This window comes from Stegostoma tigrinum, chromosome 22 (assembly GCF_030684315.1).
Source record: "Stegostoma tigrinum isolate sSteTig4 chromosome 22, sSteTig4.hap1, whole genome shotgun sequence".
Taxonomy (NCBI): domain Eukaryota; kingdom Metazoa; phylum Chordata; class Chondrichthyes; order Orectolobiformes; family Stegostomatidae; genus Stegostoma; species Stegostoma tigrinum.
In genome coordinates this window covers 36,141,850-36,164,033 of record NC_081375.1, presented here as the reverse complement: position 1 = coordinate 36,164,033, position 22,184 = coordinate 36,141,850, and the positions used below count along the sequence as shown (strand labels likewise).

General features: G+C 41.2%; 1 protein-coding gene across 2 annotated transcripts in view; it reads left to right on the top strand.

The window, feature by feature from the left end:
• acsf2 (acyl-CoA synthetase family member 2) overlaps positions 1-22,184 on the top strand; it is a 161,077-nt gene that overhangs the window by 3,398 nt on the left and 135,495 nt on the right. The window contains exons 2-4 of one of the 2 annotated variants that reach the window (XM_048555343.2): positions 1,152-1,198; positions 14,296-14,494; positions 21,369-21,497. In XM_048555343.2, the coding sequence (XP_048411300.1) occupies positions 1,191-1,198; positions 14,296-14,494; positions 21,369-21,497 (336 nt within the window). In that variant the 5' untranslated portion in view covers positions 1,152-1,190. The remainder of the gene's footprint in view (positions 1-1,151; positions 1,199-14,295; positions 14,495-21,368; positions 21,498-22,184) is intronic. The other variant, XM_048555342.2, reaches the window with a different exon arrangement.

Here is a 22,184-nt window from a genome sequence, read left to right as displayed (position 1 = left end):
TTCGGTACTGTTGTATGTGGCGCAGGCCTGGCCTATTCCGTGGACCTGAGCCGCTGTGGTCACCCAGGCCATCTTCCACTTCATTTAGGGGTCGAGGATGGACCGGGTCCGCAGGGACATCATGTACAAAGACCTGGAAAATGGGGGAAAGGGCGTACCGAACGCCACCCTCGCCCTGACGGCTACCTTTGTGTGCGGCTGCATCAAGCTGTGTGTAGATCCTCAGTACGCAAACACCAAGTGTCACTACTTACTGAGGTTCTACCTGTCCCCGGTGTTGCGAAGGATGGGCCTGGCCTCGTTGCTGCGGAACGCTCCGAGTAGTTGGACCGTCCCGTACCACCTGTCCTTTGTGGAGAAATTTTTGAAAAGAAGCACCTTTGACCACAAGGCTGTCAGGGAGTGGTCAGCACGTAGTATCCTCGAGACCCTTCGGGAAAAGGAGAGGGTGGATCCCCACACAGACTGCCAAAGTCGTTTGGCAGAATGCCTCATCGCCAGAACTTTCAAACAAGCACAAGGACATTGCTTGGCTGGCGGTGAGAGGGGCTCTGCCAGTGAGATCCTTTATGCATGCCCGGAATCTCTGTGCCACCGCACTCTGCCCTCGAGGTGGCTGCGGGGGGGACGAGACTGTTGATCACCTCCTTCTGGAATGTGCCTATGCGCAGGAGGTCTGGAGGGGGATGCAGTGGTATTTGTCGAGGTTCGTCCCGGGCAGCTCCGTGATGTGGGACTCCGTGCTCTATGGGCTGTTTCCCGGGACGCACACCGAGACCAACATCAACTGCGCCTGGAGGACCATCAATGCGGTGAAAGGCGCTCTTTGGTCTGCCCGCAACTTGCTGGTCTGCCAGCTGAAAGAACTGACCCCGACCGAGTGTTGCAGACTGGCACACTCCAAGGTCCAGGACTACGTGCTGAGGGACGCGCTAAAGCTTGGGGCAGCCGCCGCCAAGGCGCGGTGGGGAAAGACCACCGTATGAAACCCCTTGTCCAGAATAGAAAAAAGGGCCCTATCTGGTAACTGGGCCCAGCTGGCGCCTTCCCCAACTGGTCAGGGGTCCAACGGGGACTGTGCGGGGAGACGACTGCCGGGGTATTTTCTTTGCTTTGTTTTTTTTTCTTCTTTGTTTTGTTTTTTCCTTTAGTTGGTGTACGTACCCCCTGGGTAACCCGGAGCAGCTTGCATGACTGGGTAGGTGTATAAATTTTTTTTTTGTACATTCTATGAATAAAGTATATTTTTTCAAATTAAAAAAAAGGTGACAAAACGTCTGAAAACTAACCTTCCAGCTCAGCGAGCAAACTCCCATCCAGAGAAGTTCAATGTTCAAAATCATAGTGATTTTACCTTACTTACATTTCTATAATTCCAAGTGCTAAATGAGGAACCTTATTAAACATTATGCTGGGACACATTTCAATTAACTTTCATGATAATATGCGTTGGCCAAGCCCCTTGTTGGAGCTGTTTTCCAGATTGCCTCACACGGTGGCTCCCCTTCAGTAATTTTCCTTCGTGCTTCAATAGCTTTTTCGTCATGAGTATTTCCTGACTTTGTAACACAATCTGATTTCTTGAACAAGCATCAGGATTGTTAAGCTGGTCAAACAGCTTTTCTGCAAGTCTGTATAGGCTGAAATACTCTGTTACTCTTCCAGAGGTGAAGACTCACGTTACACTTGGAAGATCACTCATCAATCAATAGCAACAGAATTTTGACTAATATTAGTTCTTTACTGTAATAAAATGTAGTAAAATGCCCCAAAATGTTTCATAGAGTGTTTCCAAACAAACATTAACACTGAACTACACAGGGAAATATTAGTGCAGATATCAAAGTTAGGTCAAAGTTATGGATTTTAAAGAGTGACTTTTGTTGATGGAAATAAAAAGAAATGGAGTTGCAGAGTTTAGGGCCTTTGCAGACTAAGGTGTGGCCATCAATGGTGGAGCAATTCAAGCTGGGGTGATCAAAAGGCTAGAACTGGGAAAGTGCAGATATCTCAGAGAGTTGTAGGGCTAAAGTTGATAAAAGAGATAAGGAGAGGTGAGCCAAGGGCAGATTTGGAAATGAAGATCATAATTTCAAAATTAAGGCATTGTCAACACCATTCAGTGAGCACCAGGGTAATGGGTGAAAAGTACTTGGAATGTTAGGAAGCAAAGAGAATAGTTTTGGATTTCCTCAAGTTTGGAAAGTGGGAAGTTACCGAGGCGTGCATCAAAACAAGTAAGTCCAGAGGAGCAAGGATGGGTGAGAGTTCAGTGACAGACGAACTGAGGCAGGGGTAGAGTTATAGATGTTGCACTAGGTGGTTTTAGTGAATACTTCTTGTATTTGTATCCGTCTAGTCCATGTAGTTGGGTTATCGCCACCATTCTCTTTCCTTGATTGGGTCTAAGGACCTATCTGATTCCTTTACAGTGGTAAAGTGTCTGTTGCCCTCTCTGGATCAGTGCCAGTGAATACAATGATAAAGTCTGCCCCGTTACTGCAATCTACTTCTTTATTTATCACTCAGTCATTTTAACACCACAACATTAAGTTGTATCAGGTTACAAAAAAAAATCTGCGCTACTGAGACTGAGGTACTACCTACATTGTGAGGGATACCTGGCCAAGCTTCAGTCATTCAGTTGGGTCTGGCCTTCTTCTCTGAACTGAAAGTTCAAGTCCTGCCCAGGAGCCTTGTGACTCTAAGATCATCCATCCAAGGGTCATATAGACAAGATACATTATTTTTCATCATTGTCATTTCAGTCTTTAATTTAGTAATCTGAATAACCATGAAGGTCAAGCAGCCTTTTAGCAGCCCTTATCATTAGATTCCTGCTTAACTAGCAGTGCCTGGTTCTGCCTCATACAATAACCAGATTTCCTTTGAGGTTGGCCTTTTTTCCATCATCCTTGTACAGACCTAGCTGTTAACCATTCTGACACAGTGTAGGAACTAAGGTGCAGCCATATATTCCCCTCTTTGATCACATCAGTGTCAAACACATAGGATCACCATTGCCTGTCCTACCCATTCCTTTGGTGAGCCAACGCTTAAATAGCTTATACACATAATATTAATTGCTACACTTTATAACATGCTATGCTCAACTCTATGCATCATCATAATAGTCTGTAACTATTGTTTAGTCTGTCTTATCCTTATAACCACCTATTGTTAAATACATTGACAGATATATCAGAAAAATATTGACAAAGTCATTCTAATCCAGGAGTGTATCTGTATGTTGATCACCAATCCCAGATGTCATCCAATATGTGGATGTTTTAGTTTTGTCAACTTGAATTGTCATCTTGAATTTTCACTTGGGTCTCATATATTCTGTTTGATTTATTCTGTAGTTTCCCATATAGTTCTGGCAATAACTTTATCATTGTTAGTTTTCTTTATCATCTCTCAATCTTTGTTTAATCTGCTCAGCAACTTTTACAGTTACCATTGCCCTTTCTCATGGAATTTGTCATCTCTGCATTGCCTTTACGGTCGCAATTTCAGGTTAGAAACAGAAAGAATTATTCCTGATGGGGCACTCTAGTCTGCCATTGTGGTATAGAGTTAATCCAGTTGTTATACATTGGGTGGTATTTCCCATCTACCCTTCACTCACTAGCCCTGAATCATCATCTACTTCCAGCATGCAATTTTCACTTGTTAATGTTGCTTTGAGCCCACCTTTACTTTTGTCTCAGGGGTATATTGGATATGGACACACTACTGTTTTCTACGTTGGCTCGTATCCATCCAGAGCCGTGCCCTCCATTGACCCATTACTAACTAAAGCCTGTGATAAAATCTCATTTTGCTGTATAAACAACCCACAGGCAAAAAAAAAGCTTTACCAGTAGGTGGGAAGGATAGGTTGTAGAAGTAAAAAGTAATCTGCTGGTTCCCCTATCCCATGAATGAATTTTAAAAGAATGTATAAATGCTACACCAAACATGTTGAATCATTCTATACAAATGATAGGAGATGGTGGGAGCTGCAGATGCTGGAGAATTCAGGATGGCGGAGTGTGGGGCTGGGTGGTTGCGGTGGGCCGGGCAGCATCTCAGAAGCACAGGACTGACCTATCCTCTCCCCACCTCCCCATCTATACACTCCTCTCCACCTATCTTCTCCTCTGTCCATCTTCAGTCTGCCTCCCCGTCTCTGCCTATTTATTTCAGAACCCTCTCCCCAACCCCCTCTCCGATGAAGGGTCTAGGCCCGAAACGTCAGCTTTTGTGCTCCTGAGATGCTGCTTGGCCTGCTGTGTTCATCCAGCCTCACATTTTATTATCATGGATTCTCCAGCATCTGCAGTTCCCATTATCTCTCTCCTCTATCCCCAATATTGTTCCCCTTTCTCATCTGCTATTATGTTCTGCTTTCATACCATCTGAATGAACTTCCCATACAATTTCTGTTGTGGGACAGGGCACATGATTATAACTGGATGGATGTCAAATTCAGTAGCACTAGCTCTATTAGTTTATGTTATCATATGGGGTTTGCACAAATCTCATAACATGATCCTGCTATCCGGCCCAGGCATGGTTTTGGTGCACTTCTCTATTGGCATTACTTCCCATATCCATTTCTCATCCCTGTTTCTCCACATACAGACAGAGAAGGGTCATTTGTGTAAGCTACGACTGCCCCACTGTGTACTTGAATGAGGAATATTTGTGGCATGAGCATATGTTGTCATACATTCCACATAAGCATACCGGTCTACAAACAAAATCAGATGCCTTTGTCCAATTCATGAATTTAAAAGTATTGAAACCTGGAAATTTAATGGTTGTCCAGAATTTTCCAAACACCAACCCCACCATACCTTTATTTTAGTTAAATTCTCTGACACTTCCATGTCCCAACTGTAGCAGCAGCAGCTTGGCCTGCTGTGTTCATCCAGCTCCACACTTTGTTATTTCTGCACCCCTATTGTTACACTCAAAAATTCCCTGCAATGGGTTTCATTCTGCCTTGGTCATTCAGGCTTCCAAAGACTTCTGTTCACAGTAGTAGTGACTTCTATTCCCACATTCAGGATAATCTGGAATATGATCATTGCTTGCAGTCCCATGATGCTTGTGTATAGACGAAAGTACTTCCCGCTGTTAGGTACAGGTTCACAATCTGGTACTAATTTTATAATCTGTAGGCTCTTTGTCTTAATCCCTGTGTTGTACATTGGCAAAAGGAGAATGTCCACATACTGGAAGACGCACTTAGGTATTAAAATTAAGTCCTACGGCTAAACTTTGAAGGAAAATAGAGGGAGAAGAGTGAAATCCTTGGGGCAAAAATGTCCAAATATTTTTATGGCTTTGATCTGTAGAGGCAAACTTGGATTGACATTTTCGCTTCAACAGGCTAGACTAGAATCTGTTGCTGATGCCCAAAGTGGAGAAATACCAATTCTGAGGGGCTTGCTTCAATGTAGTCTCAGGGTTAGCTGTAGTCACAGGCCTTATTACTGAGGAAACTTTGTTCAGCTCTTAGTAGTCAATTGTGAGTTCCCAAGATTCACATGGCTTCCTGAGTGGCCATATTGGTGAGTTACTTGTGGAAGCCATGGGATGCAATACTCCCTGTTGAAACAAACTAGTTATCACCTTGAGAACTCCCATTTCTGCTGTTTGAGAAACCCATACAGTTTTTGTGGCTTTGAATTGAGTCCCTGTATGACCACTTCACCCATCATTCAACCACAGTTGTGTCTTTGGGTGTCAAAGATGGTCCTATGATTGCTGATAATATTCTGCACTTCTGGGTCATCTGACATGTGGCTGGGGTTAACCCAAATTTCCCCAAAGTATCCTCACAGTAGATGGCCCCACAGGGACCTCCACAGCACATCTGCTAACTCTCCCTTTTACCAAATTACGCAATTTACTGCATCAAATGAAAGTTTACACTTCCTCACTAAGTCATGGCCAAGAATGTGTTCTGCTTCTGGGTCTAAATTTACTAATATAGCAATATAGTGATAACAATTTCTCTCAATTTAAATTCTAGGGTCAGTTTCCTCCATTTTCGGTGAGTCGCTGGTGAAACCACTCCAAATCGTGGGATAACAAGGTGTAGAGCCAGAGGAACACAGCAGACCCAGCAGCATCAGAGGGCCAGGAAAGCTGATGTTTCAGGTCTAGACCATTCTTCTGAAGAAGGGCCGAGACCCAAAATGTCAGCTTTCCGTCCTGGCCTGCTGTGTGCATCTAGCTCTACATCTTGTTGTCTCAGATTCTCCAGCATCGGCAGTATCTCTGAATCAATTTTTACCCCCACTCAAAATCGTGCTCTATTTAGTGTCTATGATAAACTGATTCCATTGGGTATGTTGGGGGCAGTGCAGGAACCTCCAGAGACCGATAAGATTTTGGTGGAGTGGCTTCCTATTTCACTAAGGGTCATCCTACACTATCCCATTTGGCACTACACACCCACATCAGAGAGGCCTGACACCATCAGCCTTACTGACAGCTAGCCTTAGCAATCTTAACTAACTCCCCCCTCAGCCATTCTCCTGGAATATGGCATACATTGAGTGTGTTCCTTCTTCCCTTCCAGGTCCATCTAACAGCAAGGGCTCAGGAGACTTCCCCTAGTTCCCAGCTTCCCCGCGGTCTCAGACTACCAGGTAAAGTGTCCTGGACAGTCACACATAAAGCACACATCTGCCTGATAACAATTTTTCCTGTGAGTATATGGAGAGTGGATAAGGGTCCCTGCCCTGGATTATGTGATTGTATATCACCAGAACCTCAAACTCTACCACCCTCATTCCTCCAAACTGAATCTCTGCCCTGATTATATTGGAGGCAAGTTCAATTCAGGCATTAAAGAGGCTGTTGGACAATTATTTGTTGAAGAACCAGTGCAGGCATGCTGGGATAAATAACCTTCTCTTGTGCTGGAAGAGTTCTGTGATTACCATTTACAACAATTACTCATATGGTGCCTTTCCTTCAGTAATTGTTTCATGCTTGGATTTAGTTTTCATCATGTGTAACACCCTGTCTTTGAGTCAGAATTAGGCAAATTTTCTTAAGACACCTCCCTCCCTTTCCTTATTCAATAAGCATATGGAGAGAGCAGTCTGAGCTTTAATATTGCTGGATGTAAGAGTGGGGAGGCTGAGTCACTCCCAAGAGCTGTGGCTGTGAAAAGTTGCAGTTCTGCCTTGTCTGACCTTGGGGTGACTCCAGCGCCCACACCATCAGGGTCAACTTTCACTACCTCCTGGCTAAACCACTTTTTATTCAGTTGTATCAAATCACTGGAAACTGTTATGGAATTCTGCAGAAGAAGAAATTTAACAATTTAATAAATGCTGGCTTGTCAGCATACTTTGTAAAAACTGTGGTGGAGCTATTGTGCGAAGTATCCTATGTGGTTACGGGCTGCACTAAATGGGAAGGATGAGGAGGTAATAGAACAGGCACAGGAAAGAGCCTTTGAAACACTGTCTGCTATGATGCAATATAAATACGATGAAAGATTCCAACTCAAAGTCTTCCTAAACCTTCCAGTCCCTCCCAGACACAGTGCCCAGTGTTTATTTGAGAACAAGCCTGGTTACTTTGATAGAGGTACATTTTAGGGAACAGAAAAGATTGAAATAGAGTGTTTCCAGTGATTGAGCAAACAATGATTAAAGCTGAAATATGAGAGATTTAGAATTGAGGAAGGAGTAATGCTTGTCTCTCAAATTCTGGAGAGGCGGTGAAATTAGCTACCAAAGTTAGTGATTGCTAGAGCTACAGATCAGAGGCTGAGTGTTTGAAGTGCCCGGGGTGTGTCATCAGCAGGTGGGTGCATCATGCCTAGTTGGGTTAGGTGCCCAACCCACCCCTGAACTCACCCCCATAATAGAGTGGTGGCCTGGCTTTGAAATGAGCAGCCCAGTCATCACTAGCACTATAATGAATGTTGAATTGAAATTATTGAAAACTCAATGTTAATGGTAAAGTATGGTTGTTGTAGGCAAGCTGGTAGGAATGACATTGTCATTTTTGTTTAAAAAAAATTATTAACTTGGAGGAAATGATGGGTGGAATGTCTTCAGGCGGCTCATTTTTGGACAGAGGGATGCTCCTGAGGGAACAATATCTTCAGAAGGTTTTGCCCTTCCAAAGGTAGTACACCTTCCCTTCCCACCTGCATTCTCTCAAAATCCCAGCTCTCACTCAACTCAAACTCTCCCTAAACTTTCCGGTCCGTCCCAGACCCAATACTCTGCATGTCCTTTGCTCCAGGATCTATTGTGTCCCCCTGTGAGCCTGTGTACAGTACTGCTGTGCTCATGGTGTGCTTGTAGTGTTACTGGTGTTGATCCCAAGGGTGGGACTTCATCCCCAGTGAGTAGTGCAGTTCCTGCAATTAGGCAAGAACTTGAAGCACATTAAAGCTGTGAGGCAAGGTTCCAATGGGGAGGTGACCTTCTGGGCAACCTGGCTGCCACTCCTCTGCTTTTCATAATTTTTAGTCCCAGTTTAACCTTTAAGCATAGGTTAGATACTTGGCTGAACGTAAGGGAGAAATGGGAACAGGATAAGTATGTTGGATTGAGGATACTGCTGGGGTGGAGGAATAATGCTGACGCAGTTCTAATTGAACTGAAAGGCACATTTCTGTGTTGAGATTCCTGACTGAATTCAAGTGCCCCATTTGACTCGGTATACCTGAGAATTGTAAAAGGTTACTTTGTACATCAGTAAAACTGGTCAACTACAGTATGTCGGATGTCCCCTTTTGAGCTATTTTCTTTGTGTGCTTTAGTGCCTTAGCTAATCTTTTAATGTATGTCTTCAGGTGCTTTCTTCTCAGTGAGATATACTCTTTCCACTAAATTGCCAAAATTTTCATCCTCCTGAATTCTCTGAATGTTTGTGTGGTCTAACTTTACTCTTAAAGCTCACCTTCAAGGAGAAATGATATGACCCTTGATCAGAGATAATGGGAACTGCAGATGCTGGAGATTCCAAGATAATAAAATGTGAGGCTGGATGAACAAATGACCCTTGATCAGATATGTTGTGTATGTGGTTGGGGTTACAGGCTGTAATTCCACTGAACTTTTAATGTAACATTGCTTTCATATGTTGTGGGCAAAGTAATTGAGCCTTGAAAAAAAATTAAATTTTGGTCTGTGATCTGAAAACTAAATTAAATTTTGGTCTGTGATCTGAAAAATATTGGTTGAATCATCTGGAATTTATCTGATTGTCACCTTCAGACTTTGGTTCCAAATTTACACTGAGGATGGCTTGATTTGGTTTATTCTTTCACGTTTTTCACCTTTCTAGTGTGGTGTCAAATTCTATGGGTTTGATATTTATGACCTTGCATTGACCAGCCTTAGATGTCAAAACCCAGAGAATGTAACTGATTTTATGGGACAGTGTAAATTAGCAAATTGCTCCTTCGTTTTCTAACATTTGGCAGTATGACGAAGTTGGGACTTTGGGGTTCAAATAAACTTTTAATTTGCAGTTCTTTTTGGTTATGACTAATTTTATGTTTTTTTTTGTTTTACCTTCTGTGATTTTGTTCTATTTTATATTTCAGCCAGATACCTGGTGGCTTTTCACCATATGGTTAGGTTACTGGTGTAACTAATCCTGATCCAATGTTCGTCAGCAATCTTGAAATAAATCCATGTTGCATGTGTTCTTGATTCTGTGTTCCTTTGACCATTTACTGTCTTCACTAGTTTGAGTTACCAAATAAGAATATTTGGCTGAGGTTCACTCAACACCATTGCTAATCAGTGTAGCTGTGTGAAATACTGGCCATTTCACTTTTATTCGCATCCCATCCCTTCCAAGCCTCCATTACTCTTTGCATGTAGTAGTGCTTTCTAACATCTTTCCTGAATGGCCTGACCCTAATTCACAGACTATGATACTGGTTCTGGAAACTTCAAACAGTGGAAATAAATTATCTTTATCCTGTTTTTCCCTTGAATACCTCAACCAGATCGTCCTTTATTCTCCTAAATTCTCAAGAATAAAGGTTTAATTTGTCTAATCTCTCCTCATAATTTAATTCCTGAAGTCCAGGTATCATCCTTGGAAACCTGTGTTGAGGTCCCTCCACAGCTAAAACATCTTTCCTTATGTGTGCCCAGATCTGCTGTCAGTGCTCTAAGTGGTGCCTAACTAGGGTTTCATATAACTGCAGAATATTGTCTACTTCCCTATACTCCAGCCCTTTGGATATGAATGCCAGCATTCCATTAGTCTTCTTGACTATTTTCTGCACCAGTTTGTTGCATTTTAAAGAGCTTTGCACCTGATTCCCCAAATCTTATTGGAAATCCACTGTATTTAATTTTGTGCCTTCTAAATCAAATACCCTGCTGTATCCTTTCTCTCTCCAAAAAGTGAATAACCTCACAGTTGCTTATATTAAAATCCATCTGTCACAGTTTTGCCCATCCACCTAATTTATCAATATACTGTCATAATTTATGCTGTTGTCAACAATAGTCTACAATGCCGCCCAATTTTGTGTCGTCAGAAAATTTGGATATTTGAATTTTTATGCCGTTATCCAAGTGGTTAATGAATATTGTAAATAATTGAAGTCCCCAATACAAATCCCTATGGGACAGCACTAGTCACATCCTGCCAATTTGATGTCACTGTCCCTATTATTCCAAATCTCTGTTTCCAGCCTCTCAGCTAATTTCCTATCCATGTCAGTAATTTGCCCTCAATTTAGTGAACTTCCACCTTCGCTAACAATCTCTTGTGTGGGACTTTATCAAAAACCTTCTGGTAGTCCATACAAGAGGTATGAGGAGAAGAAAGGCAAAATAGAGATGAACAGTATTTGGAGATGAGCATAGATGAAGCATGACTTTTTCAAGGAAAGGATTAAGGTACAGTTTCAAACTGAATAAGAACAGTACTTAGGAAAGGATATCTTACAGGAGAGTAGAAGAAGACAGCTCAATGGAGAGGTCAGAGATAGTAAGAACTGCTGATACTGGAGTCAAAGATAACAGAATGTGGAGCTAGGGGAACACAGCAGGCTAGGCAGCATCAGAGGAACAGGAAAGTTGATGTTTCACGTCAGGACCCTTATTCAGAAATTTTCTTCAGCTTCACTGGAGAGGTTATTGGTAAGGAGGTGAATCTTAAAAATTAAAGGAGTAAGGAGAAGGGTTTAGAAAGCAGGCTTTCTACAAAAATCAGATTGAATAAGGATTTTCACTGATGTTGTGAATTGAATATCTGTGTTTCTGTTGGTTGGGAGTCTGTCGGTAATCAAATGGATGTAATTTAATCTTCTACCATTTTCTCTATGTAATTTTGTTTTTAACTTTGTTACAGCATTAGATTGTATATGGGCCTGAAAGAGTTAATATGGATGAGTACCATATGCACCATTCACTATGATCATGTTATGTGGACTTGTGGACAGAACAGTTTGAGATTTCAAAGGAGTGAGACCTAACATCTCACCCTCCATAACGTCTCTATAACAATGTCCATCATATCAATGTAACATGTTATTACTTGCTAACGTGCAATTAACTAGTTCTTGTTAATTACTCAGACACTACTAAGATACTTTTATAGTTACACCAGCAAAATGATCTTCCTTTACCACACTAGAACAAGCAGATCCTATAGTTTGAGACTTGAGGATGTTGGCAGCAGCATTCATCATGATCAGAAGCTCACACAGGATAATGGCCTGCCCATGCAACATATTGGCAGTGGCATGGATTTGATTTGACTGCTCATACATCACATGGTCAGAAGTCACATGACACCAGGTTGTCGTCCAACAGGTTTATTTGAAATCACAAGTTTTTGGAGCACTGCTGTTTTGTCAGATGAAGTTGTCACCTGATGAAGGAGCAGCGCTATGAAAGCTTGTGATTTTAATTAAATCTCTTGAACTATAACCTGGTATCATGTGACTTCTGACTTTGTCCACTCCAGTTCAACACTGGTACCTCCACGTCATACATCACATGGTAAGCAGCAGTGTGAGATCCTCAGGTTCACGCTTAAACCTAAGTTATCTGCTCGTACAACTCAGTGAACAGCACAGTATGATACTGTCAATTTCAGAACTTCAGTAACTGTGCATGGATTGAAGGAATCAGTTATAATTTGTACTGAAATGAATTGTTCCCTGAGATAAGGTACAAACTGTTATAAAAGAATTAAAAGCAACATGCCAATATGCCATCCTGGGAAAAGAAGGCGTTGAAGCTACATTTACAGATTGTTTTAACATCTGCTTGATAACTAACTGCCTTGTGACAAATGGGAAAATAAGATAATGACAGGACAGGCTATGTTGTGAACTAGATAGCTAACATCAAATGTAACAAGGAACAGAGAAGTTATTGCTGATAAGGAAGCAAACTACAAACTTGGTGACTTCATAATTGCCATAAATAATGTCACACCATGAGCTTAACAAGACAGCAAATCCTGTAAAAATTCAACTGCAGGATTTTTTGGGAACAGCCTTCCATAGAACCATAATGTGCAAGGAGCGATCACTGGACATATCCAGAGAAAGACACTGTTGGTTGGAATTGTAGTTTAATCCCACCATTTATTTGGTAATAGTTGAGTTGGGTTGTGAGGCTTAACTTATTTACTTGAGTGTGAAATAACTGTACAGAGGACGGTATCCTGTCACCAAGTCACCTTTTATTAACACATGAACTGTCCTTGACTAGAGTACTGCCTCATATAGAGCCAGGCACCAGTGTGTCAATATCCCTGATACTCAACCTTTTTACATCAGCCAGGCCTCCATGATTGGACTAGATTAGCAACCCCCATCAAGAAACTCATATTCTGGCTGACTTCATTACATTCACTACAGAGGGGTCTTACTTTGCTTATTACATGCAATAAAACTAAAGTAATTGTTTCTGTATTTGGTTGACTATGAGATTTCTTAATAAGTAGCCAAATTAAATGAACTTGTGGTAATTTACACACAACAAGGGGAAGTACTAAAGATTTAAGTACCCTGCAAAAGAAACCCTCATGGTAATCCTCACCAAGAAAAATATTTAATTGTGAATGGTTGTAATAAATTCAGAGCCGGTAAGAGACTTGTTCTAACAGGAGAGTTAGCAACTCTCTGGAGAAGGCGAATTATCAACTTCAAAACCAGAGACAGGCTGCAGCATGAGGCGGTGGCCTTAGGAAGTGGTCCTGAGTATAATGGTAAATGGACAGATATCAGAGGCTGTAAAATTTCAAATCCTGACAGACCTGGGGTGTCTTTAAAAAGATTCAGTCATTCAGGCTGGAAAAGAGAGAAGATAAACCAATATTTTTGATCAGCTTAAATCGATATTACTGCCATAGTGACAGGGCATGATAAGGCATAGCTACAGAAATTGAACTAAAGTACCACAAATGAAATATTATTCCAGGAGCATCACAAAGCCAGAAATTAAATCGATAAAGCTTGCTTGATTAAAAGCCTGAGCAGACTTGGTCCAAAGAGAAAGGATAGTTTAAGAGACATTCTTCAGGTTGCAAAATAGATGCAGGAATCATTTATTTAAACCATGAGGAGTGGGACTTGCTAAAAATCAGGAGTTGTTTGTAAAGCTGCAGGAGGCAGGCCAAGTATAGTGAAACCATGGAAAAACAAAGGATTGAAGGGAGGACTACATGTCTTTCACACAGGGAGTCTGCATGGCTACCAAGGGCAGCACAGGATGGGAATTTAGTGTTGGGTGATATAATTAGAACAGCATGGTTGATCGAAGAAGGAGAAGGTGCCACACAGTTGGTGGTTAATGTGAATAAGTAAGTTGGGGTCACTGCTTTGGGAGAAATAGTGACTGCTGCCTTTGAACACGATGAAGGATAATGAGGGACAAACAAAGGAAGGCTAATGGATTGTTGAGGAGAGATGATGACAGAACAGTAGGAAAGTAGGAATAATAACAATTGGGAAGAGTAATTAAGGGAGCCAAGGTGCTGGAATGAGCAGAAGTAAATAATGGAGGAAAATAGGACTTAGTAGCAGCTGCAAAAATTAGAATAGAGGATGGGATCTTGCACCTGTATGAAAGTGAAAGTATGGATGCCATGCTAATATCCCATGAACAATAATAAGATAATCTGTTCATGATTTTGGTCAGGATAACCCAATTCTTCTTTGAATAGTTCTGGTGGGTCCTTTTAAATGCCCTGTGAGATTGATGGACTTTCTGTTTAATGTTTCATCTCAGTATAATGCTAAATGACTAAATGTCACATTTTTTTTTCTCTCTTTTTTAGAAAACTTCATTATGCATCAGTTATCCCAACGAAGCCAACCCTCACTACCAGTTATGTTCATGGTGCCATTAATATGCCACTCATTTCCAAAAGCATTGGTCAATGCCTTGAAGATGTAGCCAATAAGCACCCTGATAAAGAGGCTCTAGTGTTTCTGCAGGGTGGAGTCAGGAAAACCTTTGGACAATTCAAGCAGGAGGTGAGAACACTGCTTTGTCTCTATGATTCTTCAGATTTTACTCCCCTCCTTGTGTTTCAAGTATTTTACATCAGTTTAAGGTTTGAACTAAAATATTCTTGGTCTCATTGTGCTGCTAAAAATATTTGGTTAGTCTGCTGAGATATGGAAAACATTAACTTTAATAAAGAGCCGCCAATCTGTGGGATTTTTCTTTTTACAAAGCTGCAGGAGAGACCAAGATTATGTGACATTGTACATTGCAATCGGGATATATAGTGTCCGTCATTAGGATATCACATTAGGACTTAACTCCTGATACAACATCTCTTCCCAAGTTTCTGATTTTACCCATGATATTACAGTTTCCTGCAGGTCTATGATTTCAGTTTCTTCACAACAGGAACAAACACTGCAGTGTTATTAGAAATCTACCCAAACATGTTCTCACCTCTGTTGGAGGAGATTGGGAATTCAGGTCCTCTATGTGATCTCTTGGACTTTGCCGGGCAGGAGAACTGACAGGCGATTCTGGTTCATTAAACGCACTATCATCTGGACCTTTCAATGAAAGCAGTGTCGCAGGTCTGTTTGACAGGAGAACAGCTTCTTCCCTGCTGTTATCAGACTTATGAACGGATCCCTCATATATGAAAGTTGATATTTCTCTGCACCTTCTCTGTAGCTGTAACACTGTGTTCTACATTCTGGTTTAGCACTCTGATGTACTTATGCAAGGTATAATTTGGCTGGTTAGCATGTGAAACAATTGTTTTCACTGAATCTTGGTACATGTGACAATAACAAATCAAATCAAATCAGTGTTGATGACTGTTTTGATATTATAGAAGGTTGTTTCTATGTAGAAACTAGTTCACATCAGTTTCATTCATACATTACCATTTTTAGTTTGAATAAAGTAGGACCGTAGATGTGGTGTCTTTTCTGCTATTTGTCGATAACGAGTTTGATCTTGAATCCAAGCTGGCCTTCCTTGTTAGAGATCTGGTAGATTAACTGTTTGTGACATTTGTTATCGTTCCATGTCTGACTGGAATGTTATTCATCCTCTTTCTGCCTCACTTTTTTTTTTCTCCAAAGTCATCATCTTGTACATTTTGCATGAATGTATGTGGGAGAGTCAGGAGCTGAGCACTCAACCTTCTCTGCCTGAGGAGCGTACCTGGTCATAATGGAAAGGAAGGTGATATAAAGTGTTCTTTTGCCCTGAAAGTGAACAGCATAAGGTTCAATCCCTAGAAATTTGCCAACCAGTGAAATAAGTCTACAGCTAATGTCATTTCCCTAGCCCTAAACTCATCCCTAGAACATCTGGATAACAAGGACACAGCAATGAGTCAGAATACAAGAAGGAAATAGAGTGCTTGGAGTCGTGGTGCAATGATAATAATCTCTCTCAATGTCAGCCAAACAAAAGACCTGATCACTGACTTCAGGAAAAAAGGAGAAGGACATATCTCTATCTACATCAGTGGAGCTGAGGCGGAGAGGGTCGAGAGTATCAAGCCTCTAGGAGTGACAATGACTAACAATCTGTCCTGGACCTCCCATGTAGATGTATAGGTCAAGAATGCACAAGAATTCCTCTTCTTCCTCCTCAGGTGGTTTAGCAAATTTAGCATATCCATAAGGATTCTGACAAACTTTCATAGATGCACCGTAGAAAGCATTCTGTCTAGATGCATAACGGCCTGGCACGGCAACTGCAGTACCCAAGACTATAGGAAACTACAGAAAGATATATGCGCAGGCCAGACCATCACAGAAACCCAACCTCCCATCCATGGACTCCATTTACACATCTTGTTGCCACAGAAGTGCTGCCAACATCATCAAAGACCCCTCCCATCCTGGTAATGCTCTCTTCCAACCTCTTCCTTCAGGCTGAGGATACAGAAGCTTGAATACTTGCACCTACAGGTTCAAAATCAGCTTCTTCCCAGCTGTTATAAAACTGCTGAATAGACCTCTCTCATTTCAAATAATGGGACCTTGCTAATGTTGATCTTGCTTTGTGCACCTCCTGCGTAGATGTAACATTGTATGCCTCGCTCTGTCCAAGTTTCCTATGACCTATATGTCCTTGTTTGCTATGACCTGCCAGTACCGCTCACAAAACAAAAGTTTTCACTGTACTTGGATACATGTGACTAAATCAAATCATAAAAAGGTGTTTTCTCTGTTTATTTTTCTGCCTGAGAAGGGGATTACGTGGCCTATCAGTTGGCCATTCTTGGATTCAATAGCCTCTGATATGAAGAGATTCATGTTGGATTTCTGTGCATCTTGAAGTTCTGCTTGTGAATAATGTAAAGGTAGGTTTCCACTGCCTCCATGAGAACTCCCTATACTTATTCATATCTTACCTTGGGAATATGGGAGACAAGACATCTGCATCAAATCTCATTACCTCAGTGTAAATTGTGGGACTGATGGAGGCATTTGGGCAATTTCTATGGATTTATGAAGATCAATAAAGGCTTATTGTCTGTCTTTGAAAATGAAGACCAAGAACATAACCTTCAAATCTCTCACAAGCCCATCTAGCAACTAATACTTCTAACTCTATCGCTGTTCATCTCTGTTCAGTCTCTGTCAGAGAATTGGTTGTGTAGTAAACTGGCTACATTTTCCATCCACCTATACTTGGAAAATTATAGATCCTAGTCCTATAGAAAATGCATCTGCAGTAATAGTTGTAGGTAGCTATGGGTCACAGGGAGCTAAAATAACAGCTGAAATCAACAGCTTTGATTTTCTCAAAAGACTTCTACTGAGATTCCTCCAATATCATGTGTTGTCTTTTTCTTTCAGCTGATGTAGTGGCTCATTGGCAACAGCTTTTATGTTCAGACACTTTCCAACTTGATTTACAGATTCATGAATCTTTGAAGCTCAGCAATGTTTCAAAGAGTTAGAATCTCCTTAATTGCTCATGTCTTCTGTGGATAAATTCTGATATTTGATGTGTCCACAGTATGCTCAAGGAACCTGACAGTGGACTGTGAGACTTTATGTTTCTTGATGAGAGCAAGTCCTGCTTCCCGTAGGCATTGCAGCAAAGCTTGCATGCTGGCGTCATGTTCTATCTGAGTGGATCCATGGATGAAGACAACATCCATATAACAGATAGCTCCATCCATTTCTGTTGGACATTGTCATCTGCAGGATTTCTGGTCCTGATATGATGCTGAAAGGTAATGCATTGAAACAAAACTGTTCAAACAGGTGGAACGAGGTTGTGAATAAGTAGAGCTCTTCTCTGAAGGTTAGTTGACAAGAAAACACTATTAGCATCTGGATTGGTGAAGAATAAACTCTCTCCCAACATTGCTAAGATGTAATCCACTGACAACATGGGATGAAATTTGCATTTACCCTGTTTTGTGTGATATCTATACAGATTCTGAAAGATTCTTTCAGTCTTTGTGCTGGAACCATTCTCAAAGCACTAGCCTGTTGTTTTATCATAGTGAAACACCTCCTCACTTCAACATAGTCAATTTCTTCTTTTTTATCTTTAGCAATAGTAGATGAAGAACATTTTCTGAGTCTAAATAGACACACTGACGTTTCAGGATATGGAGTGATGCCTTATGGTGGCTTCTGCTTTCCCACTCCTCTGAACAGCAATGGAAATTTAGTTCTGATGCTATTACGTTAGTCTTTTCAAGTTCAAGTTCCTCTAGTTTGCAAATCCAGTGAAATTTGCTACTGGCTATCCTGGCTAAGGTCAGACAGCTCTGAATCAATATAAAGTATAGCATTCGTATTGTTCTCTGACCTTTAGTTCTACACCACCTGACCTATATGATTTTATGTTTGGTGGCTGAATGGAACCTCTTGCCATTGTTCTGCATCACCAACTAAAACTGTTTCCTGTATCTAAAGTGTTTCAGAGATAGTAGGAACTGCAGATGCTGGAGAATCTGAGAATCTTCTTTCTGAAGAAGGGTCTAGGCCCGAAACGTCAGCTTTCCTGCTCCTCTGATGTTGCTTGGCCTGCTGTGTTCATCCAGCTCTACACCTTGTTATCTCTTGTATCTAAAGTGCCTTGTTTTCCTTTACGCGGATATCAGCACTCCTGAAACTTCTGCTTGTTTCCTTCATTGGCACTAGGAGAGTGGGTTAAAATTCCACACCGGCTGAAGTTGCCATGAAGGACTCTTCTTCTCAATCTCTCTCCTCACATAAGGCATGGTGACCCTCAGGTTAAGCTACCATCAGTTGTCTGTCTCTAAAGAGGGTGTAGCCCATGGAGATGCCTTTTGTTAGTAAGGTAATGTAACGTAAGCTAAGGTAAAATAGATCAGTAAATAAAATAAAAGTAATGACTTTACCTTATTAAGAAAAGGCATCTCCACGTTGTTGTTATTTTATATGGCATGAATCTAGCCATCTTTTAGGGCTTATTCTGTAAATTTTCTTGCTGCAACTTTGCTTGGAACTGCTCCCTTTTTTTATTCATTAATGAGATGAGGGGCGTCGTTAGCTGGGCAGCATTTATTGCCTGTCCCCAGTTGCCCAATTCAGAGTCAACCACATTGCTGTGGGTCTGGAGTCACATGTCGGCCAGACCAGGCAAGGATGGCAGTTTCCTTCTCTAAATGACATTAGTGAACCAGATGGGTTTTCCCCCCCAACAATTGACAATGGATTCATGGTCATCATTAGATCCTTAATTCCAGATTTTTATGGAATTCAAATTCCACCAACTGCCATGGCAGATGAGATCCCGGGTCCCCAGAACATTATCTGGGTTTCTGGATTAACAGTCCAGTGATAATACCACTAGGCTATTGCCTCCCTTCTTGCAAAAATGACAACCTGGTCTCTTGGTGAATCTGTCTGTATTCAAATGGATCTGCAGTTCCTATTATCTCTAGCATATAATCCCTTACTGGCCACTTAAAATGTCAATCAATGTGTGAGCACAGCCCTGGTAGATAAAATGTTCTGTGGTTTTGGAAACTCAACCAAACATTCATAATCCCAGTTGTCAAAAGAAATACAACTTACCACCAATGAAACCTCTTCAAACTTCAAAAACAGATAACAGATGAAGGGTCTAGGCCCGAAACGTCAGCTTTTGTGCTCCTGAGATGCTGCTTGGCCTGCTGTGTTTATCCAGCCTCACATTTTATTATCTTGGAATTCTCCAGCATCTGCAGTTCCCATTATCTCTAACACCAGCTGTCCTGTCGGTTAAAATAGTTTCAGTGAAGGAGGTGTCTGTTGCCTTTCCCAAAGGAAAGGCCCATTTTTCAAATTTGAGGGGCTGAAAATTCAATCACTTTGGATTATGATACCAGAATTCCAAAGCACCGTTTACAATAAATTTCCACTTTTCCAAAATGGAAGAAGTATTCATATGTACCTTTTCACATGCACGATTTTAATCAATGAAGTGGTCAACTTCTCTGTGGATGACCGAGCCCTGTTCTGTAATAAAACATGCCTAATTTAAAAGGTAACATTTAATATTCAAAGCTGTCAAAGCATTTAACATTTACCTTTCAAATGCTATCAACTCCTCTCCTTTGAGGAAGTAAAAAATGCCAGCTTCCCATCCTAAGTAAGTGAACCTAGATAATGATGGAAAAAACTCAAATGAATTCTTATGAAGGACAGAGATTTCTTGAACAACCTTAGGAATTCAGACAAGTACCTTGAACTGTGAAGTGATAGAGTTTCAGTTTTAATAATGGAATTTGAATAGATGTTGTTTTATTATAAAAATGCTGTAGAAATATTTAGAGTAGGAACAGTAAATTTCATTTTAGAAGCAATCTCCTGTTCAAAACACACTTATAGACAGCATGTGAATAGAACTTATAATTGCAGCTTCTAGGTAGAGGGGCAGTGTTTGTTTGACATTTCAAGCTCAGGAAGAACAGAAGCTGCTCACAACTTATTGGCTAAAAAATTCTAACAATAAGTCTAACTTCGTAACTTTATTTATAACTAACTTTATATTAGAACTGACGCTATGAATTTTATAGCAATTAATTGGAATTAGCATCTTTTTGTACCTCCTGTAACAAAATTTGAACAGTCCTTTGAGATTAGCAAGTTTAGCAAATGTCTGAGAAAGAGTAAAACCACTAACATTAGAATGTAAATTAATGGAGTGTGTTGTAAGATCCTGAGGCTTGATGATAATGATGTCTGGGAAATATCATGAGATCATGGGGAACATAGGGCTGGCCATAGGAGTGTTCATCATTGATCTGGTTTTTTATGGGATTGGATGTATAGATTACAGGGATGGAACAATGACATCAATGTTGCATGTAATTATTGTAACGTGAAATAAATAAAAATATTGCTCTTATATGAGAAGCTAGAGTGTCACTGACCTCCATCTTGAGGCATAATTAAGAAGGCAACTGGCCCCATGTAAAAGCCACGTTCAGAGTGGTCTCTGTCCTTTCCCAATCCTCTGTTAGAAAAGCCCTGAATAAAGGTTGCTTGAACTGCTGAACACAGAACTGGAGACTCCTCCTTGACATCTTTCCCCAACAATTACTTTTCCATAGATGCTCCCAGACCTGAGTATTTCCAGCATCATCTGCTTTTATTAATGGTTGACAACTGACCTCCCTGATCAGGATGAAGGATCATGTACAGAGGCACTCATATTTGAAGATGGTATTGATCAGGTCAGATATGCCGGTTACACTCATTCCAGCACAGGCCATTACTGAGGACGGCAGTACTCATGGAGGTGCCTCCTTCTGCTTCTTTTGTTTAATGTACAACATCCTCTGTAACTGGTTTGAAGAGTTTTCACACAATCATGCGTTTACTCAGATCTGTTATAGTATGTTGCCAACCTCTGTATTCTGATTACGTAACATTTGTCCTTTCACAGGTTGACCAAATGGCTGCAGGACTGCTCGCCATTGGCCTGGAGAAAGGAGACCGGCTAGGCATGTGGGCACCAAATATTTATGAGTGGGTTTTAATGCAGTTTGCAACCGCACAAGCTGGTATCATATTGGTAAGTAGTCAAACAGTCAACAACTGTTTTATCCCAACGCCCTTCTCCTCAAGTCCTGCTTAAGGAAGTTGTTGTAGGTCCTCCCCAAGGCCAACCTGGCAGCAAGTGATTTTAGGGCCAGGAGTAAGCCAGAAAGTATGATTATTAGTTTCCATGTGTGGTAGGATTTCTGTCCTTGGATCTCTCCTGGGATTCCTCTTCCTGTTGATTGCCTCCATCCATCTTGATTTCAGTCACATAAACACATGGCTACAGCTCCTTGATTCAGTTCCTTGGCAGCAGCTCCCTGCCACCTGAAATACCACACCAGCCTGCCAACCAAGTCTGATTTTCTACTGGAATTGTGTGGGAAGCTCACTGAAAGCATAATGATAGGGCCCAAGAGTCAAATCTCTATGGCCCTAAGCTACTGGAGATGTGGGCCCTGTTTTGGTAACATGAGCTTAATGAGTATGAACTTAGTAACAATGGTCCATGATATTTGTTCTCTTGGTAAAAATGAATAGTCATTTTTTTTTCTTTAAAGACCAGCAGCTTTGAAATTTCCCACCTAATTCTGAGTCGGATAGCGAAAGCTGCTATTTTTAAAGTGTCTTTGCACCAACTGATGAACAGCCAAGTTGACCAAATGACTCTTGTTTCTCAATGATATGGAAAAAATGGTGTCAAGCTGCTGAGTTTGCATTG